General features: G+C 46.1%; 1 protein-coding gene across 1 annotated transcript in view; it reads right to left on the bottom strand.

Annotated features, from left to right (window-relative positions):
- Nucleotides 1-9,385, bottom strand: part of GYPC (glycophorin C (Gerbich blood group)) — a 44,236-nt gene extending 34,851 nt beyond the window's left edge. Inside the window, exon 1 of the mRNA XM_044242677.1 lies at nt 8,654-9,385. Coding sequence (XP_044098612.1) covers nt 8,654-8,690 — 37 coding nt within the window. The 5' untranslated portion in view covers nt 8,691-9,385. The remainder of the gene's footprint in view (nt 1-8,653) is intronic.
- Nucleotides 9,386-14,490: the final 5,105 nt, after the last annotated feature.

Below are 14,490 nucleotides of genomic sequence, written 5' to 3'. Positions count from 1 at the left end.
AAGAAAAGAGATTATGAAATTTAAAAAAAAAAAGATTACTCAGGATTTTCAGCCATAGATGAAATTAATTCACTAAAATGAGAATTTTGGTAGAAGCTGAAGGAGAGCAATTTACATGACAAGTCAGTCTCAGGGTGTGACTGGAGGAAGCAAAGTCCACATTTTCAGCAGGAGTTCAGGCATGGGGTGTAGGCTGGAAAAGAGGGGTAGAGGGAGTCCTTCCAGGAGAGAGGGGACTCCAAGCTTTGAGAAGCACCTGGCAGAGTCTATGCTGTCAACCTGGATGAACAGGAACATGAGGAAAGGAAAGAAGTGACCCAGGAAGGAAGGCACTGAAAGGTGCTGGGTGAACCAGGTAGGGGGCTCCATGCGTACACAGGTCAGCGTGAACAAGGAGTGCGGGGTAGGATGGGGACAGGCCCGTGCGATGAGCCAAGAGGGGCTCTGAGGCCACTGGGTGGTGTGGGGTAGGTAGGGGATGTGAATATGGAGACCCATAGTACTCTGTGCAGACAGGCTTGGCTTGCATTAGTTGGACCTCCACATTCACTCATTCTTTCATGCATTCCTTCACTCACTCATTCAGTGTTTTTAAAGAGCCTGAGCTTCCCCATGGAGAACAAGACAGCTGAGCCCCCAGTGTTCAGATGAGGCTGGTGTTCAGATAAGTCTAGGGGAACAAGGATGTCCCCCCAAGTACCATGTAAGGAAACTCACTGCAAAGGGTAAAAAGTTTGCTGGAGCCACGGCTGGTGTGAGAAGTTACAGTGGCCTTTGTGTGTTCTCTGGGCTGTCTCCTTGCCCCCTCACCGTACCCTAGAAGCATGAAGAAGCCCATGTATTAGGGACGGTGCTCACTGCTCAGAAGGGAGCAGCTTGCCTTGCCCTAGCTCTCCAGATCTGGGCAGACTGTGTCATCCCATCCTTGGGTGCTATGCTCAGCAAACAGGGACAGGGACTTGGCAGCGGGAGTGAGCCAGCATTCACTTCGTACTCAGTAAGTGGCAGAGATGAACATGTACCAGGCACTATACTAGGAATTTTATCTAGAATAATCCATTTTTTCCTCAGAACAAACCCCTGAGGCAGAAATGATTATTATCCCCATTTAGTGGATCAAGACTAGCTGTAGAATTTATGGGACTCAGTACAAAATTAAAACAGGGGCTCCTTTACAAAAATTAAGAATTTCAGGACAGTGATTGCAGAGCATTAACAGAGAACATGTGGGGTCCTCTGAGAGTGGGGTCCTGCATTACTACATGGGACAAAGTCAGCTCTGCCCTGGAGGATGAGCTGAGATGCAGGAGGCCTGGCACCATGTTCAAGGCCATCGGCAGGTCAGAATGGGTTCAGACCCACACCCAAATCTTTGAATTGTAAATCTCTTCATCTGATGTCTTCATCACTAGCAAATTGGTGCAAAGTGAATTTGAGCTAAATGGTTGCTTTTTTTTTTAGCTTAATTTTTTAAAAATTTTATTTATTTATTTGACAGACAGAGATCACAAGTAGGCAGAGAGGCAGGCAGAGAGAGAGGGGGAAACAGGCTCCCTGCTGAGCAGAGAGCTGGATGTGGGGCTCAATCCCAAAACCCTGAGATCATGACCTGAGTCGAAGGCAGAGGCTTTAACCCACTGAGCCACCCAGGTGCCTCAGCTCAATGGTTTTTAAAAAGTAGAAAGGGGAACCTGAATATGAAGCCTGTGGTTGTTGAAGGTGGTGTGCATGGTTTTAGCATTTGGTGAGCCTCTAAAGAAAAAGCACAATTTCATAGCCAGTGGACTTTGCTGCCGGGTGAATATAAAAATCACAGCCTGGGGCCCAAAAGAAAAGGCAGGCAGACATGACTACATTATCTGGTTTTGATTTAGCTAACCATAATGTCCTTCACCTTAAGACTCTGGTGAGATTATATATGCCCATAGCTAAGATGTGAGGTTTATCCATTCCAGGGGAGAATTTTCCCAAGGGGGAGAAATGACAGTGCTGGGGCCTGGAATTGGGTCGCAGCTACACACTTGAACCCCTCTTAAAAATGTGCACTGTCTGTAGGAGAAGAAGGAGCAAGGGGCTCTGGCTGTTTGTGCTCTCTACAAGTGATCTGCTAGCCAGAGCTTCACATTCGAAATGGAAGTAGAAGGCCTCCAGCTATGAAGTGTGCAGTAAGATGACTTGGTAGTCGTGCCCAGGGTCTGCCCCCGTGAGTACCCTGAAGGGCCGGTTTCCCCCTTAGGGACCTGGAAAGGGTCTGGAGTATGTCCACTTAGCCCCCAATAGTATGTCGCCCACAATGTTTTGACAATAATAAAAAGAAGGTGTGGATTTAACTACAGAAGGACTTTGCTAGAGAACAGAAACAATAGAGAATATAATACAGTATCTTAACTAGCTATTAATCGTAGTTATTTGAAATTTCCAGCCTGGTAATTCCCTGCCGTGGCAGGTTCTGATGCTTGCTCTGTCTCTTCAAATTGTATTTTTTGCCTTGTAGCGTGCCTCAGAATTTTGTTGACAGCTAGACATGATGTAGTGGGTAAAAGGAACTGCAGTGATGTGGCGGGGCGGGGTGGCGGGGAAGGGAGGCGGGGAGGGGAGGCGTCCCGTAACCCTATGAGCAGGTCTGTCTTTCCATGAACCTGTGCTTCTGGGCTATGAATTCATGAGGGTTTCTATTCTTTTTTTTTCACCCCTTAGGTGGGACAGGATGGACTGGAGTTGGGTAAACCCCTTCCTCCAGGTGAGACAGGTTCTGATTACACACGAACAGATTAGGCTCTGGTTAACTCAATTGACTTTGAACAATGTAGGGCGTTAGAGGTGCTAGCCCCCTTCCTCCCCAACAGCTGAAAATCCATGTGTAACTTGTGACTAATCCCAAAACTTCACTAATAGCCTGCTGTGGACCAGAAGACTTACCAGCGATATAAATAGTCTATCAACGTATTTTGTATGTTATATATATTATATGCTGTTTTCTTATAATGAAGTATGCTGAAGCAAAGAAAATGTTATTAAGAAAATCGTAAGTAAGAGAAAATACAATTACAGCACTGTGCTGTATTTATTTAAAAAAATCCACATATAGGGGCACCTGGGTGGCTCAGTGGGTTAGGGCCTCTGCCTTCGGCTCAGGTCATGATCCCAGGGTTCTGGGATAGAGCCCCGCATCAGGCTCTCTGCTCAGCGGGGAGCCTGCTTCCTCCTCTCTCTCTCTGCCTGCCTCTCCGCCAACTTGTGATTTCTGTCTGTCAAATAAATAAATAAAATCTTAAAAAAAAAAAAAATCCACACATAAGTGGACCCACAGGGTTCACAGTTGTCCAAGTGTCAACTGCAGCTTCCACTGAGGCAGGCCTGGTTCAGAACAGGTGCTCTGGTCTATTTCAAGATGCATCCATTTTCCTTCTCCTGCTGGAAGTTTGAGGGGATTTTCCTCTGATAAATACTGTGGGAACGAGGTTGAGCTCTAGGAGGTGAATCTCACAGTATCAGGGGGATCTGCTATGACCCAGTCCCCTTGGAATTTCTAACTCTCAGAGTTGTCCACACTGAGCCTCCAGCGAGTCGGTCAATCTCAGAGTCACTAATGAGAGGTGGTGAAGATGTCAGGTCAGGAGAAAGGGCAGGGCACAGTGCTAGGCAGGTGGGTCATAAGTCCTACTCTGCTCTTGTAGCCTGAGCAACAAGATGTGGGGTGTGACAACCCTGCATGTTCTCTGGGAGTCATGCAAGGGCCCTGCTGAGCCCACCAGCCTGTGATAGAACCCCATGTCTTGGACTCGGCTCCTGCTGGCACAAGAGGAAACCTGCTCTCATCAGCATGTGACATGCTATGATTTTGCTCACTATTTATACTGGAAGAATGTACAAAAACGAAAATACCTAATAATGAAGGGCAGGAGCCAGCACTCCCTCGTAAGTTCACAAGATTACATGGTGATCTCTGGGGGAGAATATGAAATAAGAATCAGTAGGGGAGTGGGAGAGAGCAAGGTAGTGAGTGGTAGGGCCAGCAGCCCTGATTTCAGAGTTTGTTTCATTTTGACTTTCTGTCCATTTTAGCTTATTATTCACTGACCTCCATGTATGTGCCAAGTTCTGGACACAGCTACTGAGTGTATGATTTTTAAAAGGGGTTTCCAGCGTATGGAATGGACACAGGCCTAGGAGCGTTCACCTCTCTGTGCCAGACCCCAAGGAGGGGGCATGTGGGGTGATGGAGTCCCTTGGGAGGTCAGAATTTCCAGGAAAGTGACAACTCCAGGAATTTGTTGGTGCTGCAGTGTCCTTAGGGCCGTGGTGAGTGGTTTTCAGGTGTGCAGGGAGGCCCAGGGAGCTTTGGGGGAATAACTCAGGTCTTAGGGGATGAGCAGGAGTGAGGCAGGCGGTGTGTGTGGGTGTGAACATGCGTGTGTACATGTGCTTGCATATGTGTGGGCAGGACCACCCAGAGAGCACTGGAGGTGAAGCTGGAGAAGCAGAGCCATCCTGGGCATCAGGAAAGGCATAAGAGAAGGTTCTAGAGGACCGCCCTAGCAGGCTGTGGAAGGCATGATGAAGGGCAGCCGATGACCTGGTATGGGTCAGGCCCAACTACAAAACCATGGGCAGTGGTACACTGAGGTCAGAACACAGGCCTGGCTGAAGAGCCGTCGGGTGGTTGTTAGTTTCTGAGGATCTGTGCCACACACAGGTCCTCTGTGTGCAAAGCTACGGTGCAGTTTCCTAGGCACAGCCCCCATGGTGTCGGGTGGCAAAATGTCCTGTCCATATGCACCCTAAGTCCCCCTCGGCTGGCCTCTGTTGGCTCTGGGGTCTGACAGCCTATGTCCACAGCCCTGTGCCCGCAGTGCCTGGGAATGCTGGGGTAAGCCATCCTCTGAGCCTCCAGTGTTTCCTATGCAAAATAGTTAAGAAAAGGCCCATGGGACCAGGCTGAGGAGAGGTGACCCACGCAAGGCCTTACTAAAGTGTTTGGCATCTAAGTATTGATATTCTTGTTATATTATCAAAAGCAAAAACAGCAGCTGTCTGTGAGGGAGACTCTAGAGATTAGGAACACCCGCAGGCCAGGTTTGCTTTGATAAATTCTGTTAACAACAACAGCCACAGATACCACTATTCCTGGGCAGGATGCCAAGCTCTTATTCTCTTGTTCGTCACATGACTCCTGGGAAGTAGCTGTTACTATTCCCACTTTCAGATGAGAAAACTGAGGCTTTGACATATTGTGTGCCTCCTCAAAGCCTGCAAGTGTTGGAGGTGAGTCCAAACTCAGCTCTGACTGTGGGGCTCAAGCCCTGCTCTGCCTCCAGGTCACTATACGAGAGAGGACACCTCATAAACTTCTTCCCTGGCGGTGGGGAGGCCTTGGAGGAAAGGCCAAGAACAGGTACTTCTCAGAAGAAGAAATACAATACGTTGTGGAGGTATAAAAACATGCCCAACCTCCTCTCTCTCTCAGATAAATAAATACAATCTTTAAAAAGGTGGGGAAGCACTTGGGTGGCTCCGTCAGTTAAGCGTCTGACGCTTGATTTCAGCTCAGGTCATGATCTCAGGATCCTAAGATGGAGCCCCAGTCCCCAGTGTGGAGCTTGCTTGTCCCTCTCCCTCTCCTCCTCCTCCTGCTTGTGCTCTTTCTCTCTCAAACAGATAAATAATATCTTTAAAAAACAAACAAACAAGCAAAAACCATGCACAACCTCACTTATAATTACAGAGGCACATTCAGAAGTGACAACATGTTTTACTTACCCGATTTGCTAAGATGTAAACTGCACAATGTGATGAGGGTGTAAAGAAAGAATGACTTCCATTGGCTACCGGTGGGTGTTAGAGATTCATGTGACCTTTTAGAGGGCAGTTTTTTAGTAGCTACCAACATTTTAAATGTTCACACTCTTTGGCCCAGAAATTAAATCTGTGTGTGTATATTTATCCTAATCATATACAAACACATATATTTACACATATATATGTAAATACATAAACCCTACTTAAAGGGTTATAATGACAGCACTGTGTCTGGTTAAAAAAACAAAACAAAACAAAACAACAACAACAAATAATGACTGTCCACAATCTAAATGTCCATTGGTGAAGGAACTGCTTAAATGAAATAATTAATTCATTTATTTATTCATGCAATTCATATGCATACAGCCCTGAGAAGAATGAGTTAGTCTATATATGATGAAAAATTCTGATCTTCAGCATATATTCTTATGAAAAAAGGAAGTTGAAGTAGAATATATAAAAGAAGCTTCATTTTGTAAAACAAAAAATAATTGTACATACATACAATAGTTCTAGAAGGCTTCTCATAAATCCATAAATTGATCTCAAAGTGGGATGGTATCATTTTCTTTCCTATTATTAACTCTTGATTCATTGTACAGATTTGTTTTTAGTTTGTACTTGTTGGGTCCATTGTACTCACACAGTCTCTGGAAGGTGTTTTGGATGTGGCTGCAAAAGGCCATTTGAAATATGTACCTATATCTGCCATCCAAAAGAGGAAAACTGATATGGCTTGCCACCTCCCTCTGCTATCTCTTCCTTCTCATTGTAGATGGGTTGATGTGCTTCCACTGCAAACACAGAATGCCTCTTATCCTATACCCCTCTGTTTCCCAAGGTGCACTGCAAGTCCCCAGAAATTATTGCCCAACCATGGGCACCCTTGGAAAGGTCCAGCTGCTGATGGTGCCAATGCCATGTGACTCCTACTGCTGTGGATATCTGGAGGGGTTGAGCAATGGTTGAGATGGAATTTCATTTGGCACTTAATGTAATCCTTTCAGCTTCTGCCAGACGCAGTGAAATCTATATAAAGTTGACAAACCTGACTATCTCCTCACTGAGCGTTGACCCCTTCCATCCAAGGGCAAGGCAGTAGATTTCTGCACATGACTCATTTGCAGTACCTGGGGCATTCAGACTTACGGGAGTTGGCTGAGACCAGAGGGGTAGGGCAGGACTGATTGGGCAGGAGCAGAGGGTCTTCTCTATTCCAACCTCTGCTTCTGAGAAGCAGTGATAGAAACTGAGACCGGATATAGACACATCCTGCCTGAATTAGCATAGAGCCTGCTGTAAATCAAATCCTTATAGCATAGAGCCTGCTGTAAATCAAATCCTAAGGGTAATCTAGAATGGTATGCAAGTAAGGGCCGCATCCCTGTGAGCTCTGGAAGGGAAGTGTCTGCAGCCATTGGTCAAGGTCTGAAACTTGAATCCTAGAGAACTGCTAGAGAGAGGGGGCAGGGGTAGTGTTCCTGGTGAACAAGCCTGTCCTCTCCAGCCAGGGTAATGGCCGCAGGCCTGCACTTCCTCAGCGCCTCTACCGGAATGATTACAGTGGCTTTGCCTTTCAACCTGGCCCAGACACACACATACTAAGTACACAGGTGTCTGACTCCCACACACTCACAGAAACATACATGCAAGCACTAATGCACCTGAGCTTCCGGACCCAGTCTAGTGTAAAATGAAAAGAAAAATGCCTGACATTTCTCGAGCTCTTAGTATGTGTCAATCTCTATGCTGAACTATTTACAAGCTCTTAATTCTTACAACCCAAGGAAGAATACCCTATTATTCCCATTTTGCAGATGATCAAGCTGGAGCTAAGAGAGGCTAGCTTGCCACAGGCACCTGGCTAATGGGTGGCACATCTGATCCCACAGCAGGCAGTGGGGCCCTCACTCCAGGACTCTCGTCCTCCCGCAGCACCCAGACTCTCTGAGTACCCTCACCGGCACAAGCGTGGGCAAGCAAACACATGCACCTAGCCACAGTCCACTATGCTCAAGGTCCCCTGGTGAGGCCACACAACCACCTAGATTTAAAAGACTTGTAAACGAGTGTCTCTAGTACCCATATTATTATTATATTAATTACCTAACGTGATTACACTATAGACTCAGAATGTCTCCCCTCTGACAGTTTCTAAGGACCAGATCTAGCCAGGGTGGGGATAGAAGGGATAAACATTCACTGTTTTAAAAAGGAAATTTTAGTTGGTTTTTTTTTTTTTTTTTTTGATTGCAGAAGCCCACTGGCCGAGGAGGGCGTGGGGAGGCCTGACAAAGTTTCCCAACATCCTCACAAAGAAGCTCAGGGTATAGGATTTCCCGTCAGCAGGAAAGCATGTGCCGTCTTAAAAAGAAAGAGGAATTACAACCCCCCAAAAGGTCAAGGCGAGCTGATGCCTCCGCCATGTGTGCGTCCCTCGCCGCGCCCAGAGAGTGAGTCAGGGCATCGGCGGAGTTTACTGAAGTTTACTCCGAATCCGCCCCCGCGTCCTGGGCCGCAGAGCAAAGAGCATACGACGTCCTCTCCCTCCCAGAAGGTCCTTCACTTACTAGTCTAGGGGCCAGTTCCTGCGGCACAGACTCGGCGGCCACCGCGCAAAGACATAGAGAGCCGGCGGCGCGCCGGGCGGGGTGGCCGGGCGGCCTCTCCAGGCCCCAGGGCGCGCAGAGCCGGGCCGGGCTCGGGGGCTCGGGGCGCTACCCGGCGATTCCCGGGGTCAGGCTGCGGCCCCGTCTCTGAGCCCGAGCTCCTGGCCCCCGTGGGCCCGGCCAGGAGTGGGGTCCCGGGGACCCCGCGAAGCAGCGGACCCCCACGGGCGGCGGGTACTCACCAGGGCTGGGCCGCGACGTGCCATTGACGCTGTTCATCGCCGACGGGTGCGGGGCGCCGGCGGGACCAGGGGCCGAAGTGACAGCGGAGTGGTGGCGAGGGTCGCGCCGGCCGGCTCCTGACCCTCAGCGGCGGGGAGGAAGCGGCACCTGTGTCACGCTCCTCTGGCGCGGGCCGAGGGGAGGGGCTCCGGCCCGAGATAGGCAGACTTCATTTATTTTTTTTTCTGCAGACTTGGCTGGTGGGGTTTCCACCCTTTTCTTTCTTAGTTTCTTTCTTTCTTTCTTTTTTTTTTTTTAAACACACACTCCCGCCCACGTCTGAACTCTTCTCTGTTCCAACTTTCCTGCGCAAGAATCACATTTTTCTGACTACGTTTCTGTTTCCATCTGTAGTTACCAGACTCAGAGGTTGTGGTGAATTCCCCTGTGTGTGGACTGATGAACTCCCAGATGTGACAAGAGGGCCTGTCCCAGCACTGTCAGGGCCGGTGACTAAATAGGGGCAGACTTATTTGAATCTTGGCTGGCTGCTCGGCCACTCCAGAACAGGGTGGTCTCTCATCGCTGAGGGTCCTTAAGTGGCCTGGGAAATCCCTGCATGGCTAGCCCCTGAAGGGTGCTGTCCCAGTCCCTGGGCTAGTGTTTGAAAACGATTCCTAGAAAAAGGGATTGCTTGGACAAAGACCATGTGATTTATTTGGATCACTTCTGTCTGAGGCTTCCAGACATAGTAGAGTTTGTAAAGTCTTCACTTAGGCAAATAAAAATTTGAAGCCGATTTTGACACTCTGGTCAGTTAAATGGAGTCTACCTACATCACCCAGAAAGAATGCTATGTTATATGTAGCATTTTATCTCTTCCCTCTCCATGCCAGAAAGAAGGGCAGGGAATTTGAGACCATGGCACCCCTGTTTGAAATCTCAGACCCAAGAGACACCCTGCACTTCTCATGTCTGATGGCTGGTCCCTCCTGTGGGGCTTTTCATTGTTTACTTGACAGTCCTCCAGTGAACTGCTGACACCCTCCTGGCTTCTCCCATTAAGATTGCTCTGCTGGAGTCCCAGGGCTGCATTCCAGATGTCTGCACAAGGTGTGTGCCCTTGGGTATACCATCCAGGTTGAAGGCAATGTAAGGTTGCCCCCTGGAGGTGTGCAGCACAGACAACTTTCCCAATTCTGTGTGGGCTGGGCCAACTCCAGGCATTATTATCAGGACTGCCTGTTTGACGCAGTGGGCAAGTGTTCATAATTCTCTTTAGTTAGTTAATGAAGAAATTGACACTGCTTGTCAATATTTAGTGAAATTTCCAGGATGGACATATCCATGTTGATGTGAAGGAAACTATTCACAGAACACTCTTGACCAGGTGTGGAAACTTTTGAGTCTCCATTTCTTCGCTTAGAAAATGGGAACAAGAACACTTGAATTCCAGAGTTTTGCAGAAGCAATGTCTATAAGATAACAGTGGGACAGAGGAGGCATTTACTAGAAACTAGCAACAGTTCAGCATTTTGTTTTGTAGTACTTATAGATCCATGTTGGCTAATAGTATCTCCTATTTCAGAATTCATAAATTAAACAACTTCAATTATCTGAAATGCAACTGGGGAGCTGGAAGGAAGCCAAAAGAGCCAATAGGTAACCAAAGGACATGTCTCCGGGTTATTGCACCTCAGTTTTGGGAAGACTTCTCAAGGCTCACTGACAGGCAACTGGCTTTTAGATATAATCATAAGATGTCTACTTATGTCATTTCTCATGGTAGGTTGGGTTAAAAACGCCAGAATATAACAAGAATTCCTTACAAGGAGGAAGCCAAACAACTAACTAAGGAAAGGTAGAAAATTCCATAAACGATAAGGTCAGATACAAAAACAAAGTAGCATTTATTATACAATTAAAGTTTCTCGGATTCAGCCATAAATGGAGGATGTGCTGGATCATGGGCTGGCAAGGAACCAGGGCTTTACGACTCCATCTCGGTTTGAGTCTTCACTGCCTTCCATGGGGCTGACTGTTGGCATTTTATTTAACTTCTCTGAGCCTCAGTTTTTTTCATCTGTGAAACTGGAACAACCTGCAAAGTTAGGTTGTTGTGACTAAGACATTAGATAATAATGTGAGGAGTACCTGGGTGGCTCAGTCGGTTAAGAGTCTGCCTTCAGCTCAGGTCATGATCCGAGGGTCCTGGAATCGAGCCCCATATCGGGTTCCCTGCTCAGTGAGGAGCCTGCTTCTCCCTCTCCCGATCCCCCCCTTGCTTGTGTTCCCTCTCTCGCTATCTCTCTCTGTCATAAATAAATAAAGCCTTTAAAAAAATAATGCGATAATACAACGTCTCACTCAGCAAATAGCTCAAAGATATTAAGTTTAAGTTATTGGAGAGATTGGTCCCCTTCCCTTGATGGGCACGCTTATAGTAAGGATCCAAAGACATTCTGAAAAGAAGATAAATAGGGTTTAATGGTGAGTGGTTGTTTAGCTTGTAGGGAAACATTTGATATTTTAGAAGATTTAACCATTGAAGTGTTCAATTTTAAGGAAATGAGACACATTTTAAGAAGGCAAAATAAGTATATGAAAAATTAGATTATATGGTAAAAGGCTGATGTTAAGTCACAGAAATGCAGTGTTTCTTCCTGTGTTGGATACTTATTAATGGAGTAGCAAGAACTCAGCTATATCTTATAACAATAAAACTGTTAGCTCATTTAATTCCCATAAATACCATCAAAGAGTATATTGCCAAAGGCCCATTTTAAAACTGAGAAAATGGAGGTTGGGAGCAGTGACAAGAATTTGTCTGAGGAAGTGCAGCCAGGGCTGGGACTCAGTTCCAGCAGCCTCAGTAATATGTGCAGGATGTAGCTGGTGTAAGCTACTGAGGTCCCCACAGAGTGACAGGGTGTGATGGAGTCCCAGATGGGAATTTCTACTTCCTTCCCAGAATTTACATCCAGCAAGGGTTACCCATGAGAGGGGCATCCCTGCCCACTTTATCCACACCTAAACAAACACATACTCAGTGCTTGTTCCTTCTTGAAGGGGCCCTACTGCAATCCCTGTCTGTGAGCTCTTACACACAGAGGCAGACAGATTTTCTTTGGATCTTATAAAATCTCTAATTAAAAGTTTTGCCCTGTATCAAAGTGATAGATTTTTTTTTTTTAAGTGACGGAAATGTGAAAAAAAAAAAAATCCCAAACTCTGTCAACTGCTCATAATATCTAGAATATTCAGGTACATTTTTTTCTAGTCTCTTACACACTTGTGGACATTTGCTTTATACCTCTGAGATGTTACTGAATATGTGATTTTAAGCGCTGAGTTTTCACTACCAAACATTATACCATGACCATTTTCCCATATAAAAGTACAAAAGCTCTTTAATTTGTTTTAATTACTAAGTTGCTTCCTTTTCTTTGCTATGATAAACCATATGAACATAAATATATGCCTTTCATATTTTTACCTTAGTTTATATTCCAGTAATGGAAAAACTGGATCAAAGGTTATGAGACTATGTTTCAGGCTTCTGATACATTCATGAGTTGTGGCTGTAACAATTTATATTCTCCCCAACCAAGTGTTCATCTCAGAGCCTCTTGCCAGAATCAAGCATTAGATTTTAAATATTGATAATTCTGTAGATGGGAAATATGTAATTATTTGACTTTGTTTTTCTTGATTACTAGTGGGATTCAATGTACTGTCATATGCTTATTTAGAAATTGCATGTTCTTTTGGGTGAATATTTTGTTCATGCTGTTTCTCATTCAGAAGGGTGGTTAATGTTTTTCTTATTGATTTATTTGAGATCTTTATACACAGAAGACAACAACACTTTTTCATGTGTATTGCAAATATTTTCTCCTTGGGCCTTTTTCTGGTTCTTTCTCATTAGCGCAGAAACATGGCTTAACTTAACTGATTGGCAAGTTGGAAGCTTTTAAGAAAACCAAACTGTGGCTCTGCATATTTTAAGAGGAGAGGATAGAGGAAGCAGGGGTTTGGTTGGTTAAGGCTCCTGCAAGCTGCGAGTAATGAGGAGCATGGGGGTAGGAATGGGGAGGGTGGGGTCCTGAGAGATCAGTGAAAACAAACTGTGCAGCCATGGCCAGGAGCCTCTCCCCTTTCCCAGGGACACAGAGATCTTGAGAAGAATCCATAAATGAGGAGGTTTGAAAGCTGAGAGAGAGGAGACTCAATGCTTCCTGCTAGGACTAAGGTGCTAGGACCTCTTCTGTCTAGACTTTGCTAAAGGCTGGCTCTCAACATGCCAGGTAGAAAACAGCACCCAGGGTCAGTGAGGTTGTGGACTCAGGTTAGACCCAGAACTGCAGCCTAGGCCCCTAACTTAAAGTGGTACCTCATCTTGGGGTAGATCTTAAGGTTTCAGAATAACCTGCCTCTGGATGCTTTCTAACAGTATCTTTAAGAGAAGAGGGACAGCAGAGAAACCCAGCAAGAACACCAAGTGGTCTGGGATCGTTTGAAGTGACCATAAGCATAATCTCATGTGTTGGTGACAGGTCTGAAAGTCCAGCTGTATGGACTATGGTTAAGAAAAGTGAGAAAGCTTCAAAGTAAGGGTTGGGGCATGGGAGGAAGGAAAGGAGATAGAGAGAGAGAGAGAATAAATAGAAAACCCAGAGATGTCAGGATGGGGTTGGCTTGAATCTTGCAGAGCATGTAAGTTAGCCTGGGTGGTTCTGATGCTTTTGTAGATTTAATGACTTCCCAGAGAAACACATCCCAGCAGGCATAAGAATGTACAGGCAGTAAAAATCCTCTGAGCACCTAGAATGGGCCAGAACTGGTGCTATGTTGGGTCCTCCTATATGAGGGTATTGCTATGTCACAGCACCCTTACAGGGTGGATGGTACCTTGTTTTAGTCTTTTTTTTTTTTAAAGAATTTATTTATTTATTTGACACAGAGAGATCACAAGTAGACAGAGAGGCAGGCACAGAGAGAGGAGGAAACAGTCTCCCCACTTAGCAGAGAACCCGATGCGGGACTCGATCCCAGGACCCTGAGATCATGACCTGAGCTGAAGGCAGAGGCTTAACACACTGAGCCACCCAGGTGCCCTGTTTTAGTCTTTTCCCCCCTTTTCCTTCTTCTTCATTTTACAGAAATGGAAACTGAGGACCAGAGAGGTGAGGTAACTATTCAAGTTCACACAGGTACTCAGGGACAGCTAGAAGTTGAATGAGGACTGTCTGGCCCTCAATCTCTGCTGTGAGGGAGATGTTACTAGTTCAGTCTCTTTGGCACCCATCCTTTGTAATCCAGTGTCCCTAGAAAACCCAAGTGTCTGGTGTTACTGCTCAGCTTGATGCGGCTCTTGCTGGAGGCCCTGAGACACAAGGAAAGGGGACATGGAGTTCCTGAATGAATTTCCAACAATTCCCATCAGAACATCAGGAAATTAGTATCTCCCAGCAAGTAGAGAGTGAATTACTAATATTCAGAGAGCCCTCTTGGGGTCACAGCCCTTTCCCTTCATGTGTAAGTTGTTGGTGTGAACCTGAACTAAAAAAATTTGCATCTCCAGCTCTTCCCAGCTGAGGCCTGGGGCCCTCTAAGAGAAGAGCCAGTTTCTTCCTTAGACACTTTGTTGTGGCTTTTATTCTCTTTGACTAAGAGAAGGGAGAGATTTGGGGTATGTTGCTGTGATGAATAAGGGAGAACAAGAATGGTAATTATATTTGCCAAACTTCTGCTATGAATGCTACGTATTTCATCTCATTTAATCCCCAGAACAATTTCATGAGCAAAGAAAGAACAGGATTTGGGGACACCTGGGTGGCTCAGTCGTTAAGCATCT

Source organism: Neovison vison, chromosome 3 (assembly GCF_020171115.1).
Source record: "Neovison vison isolate M4711 chromosome 3, ASM_NN_V1, whole genome shotgun sequence".
Classification (NCBI taxonomy): Eukaryota; Metazoa; Chordata; class Mammalia; order Carnivora; family Mustelidae; genus Neogale; species Neogale vison.
Note: the sequence above shows the minus strand (reverse complement) of the source record. Positions and strands in the feature narration are given on the sequence as shown.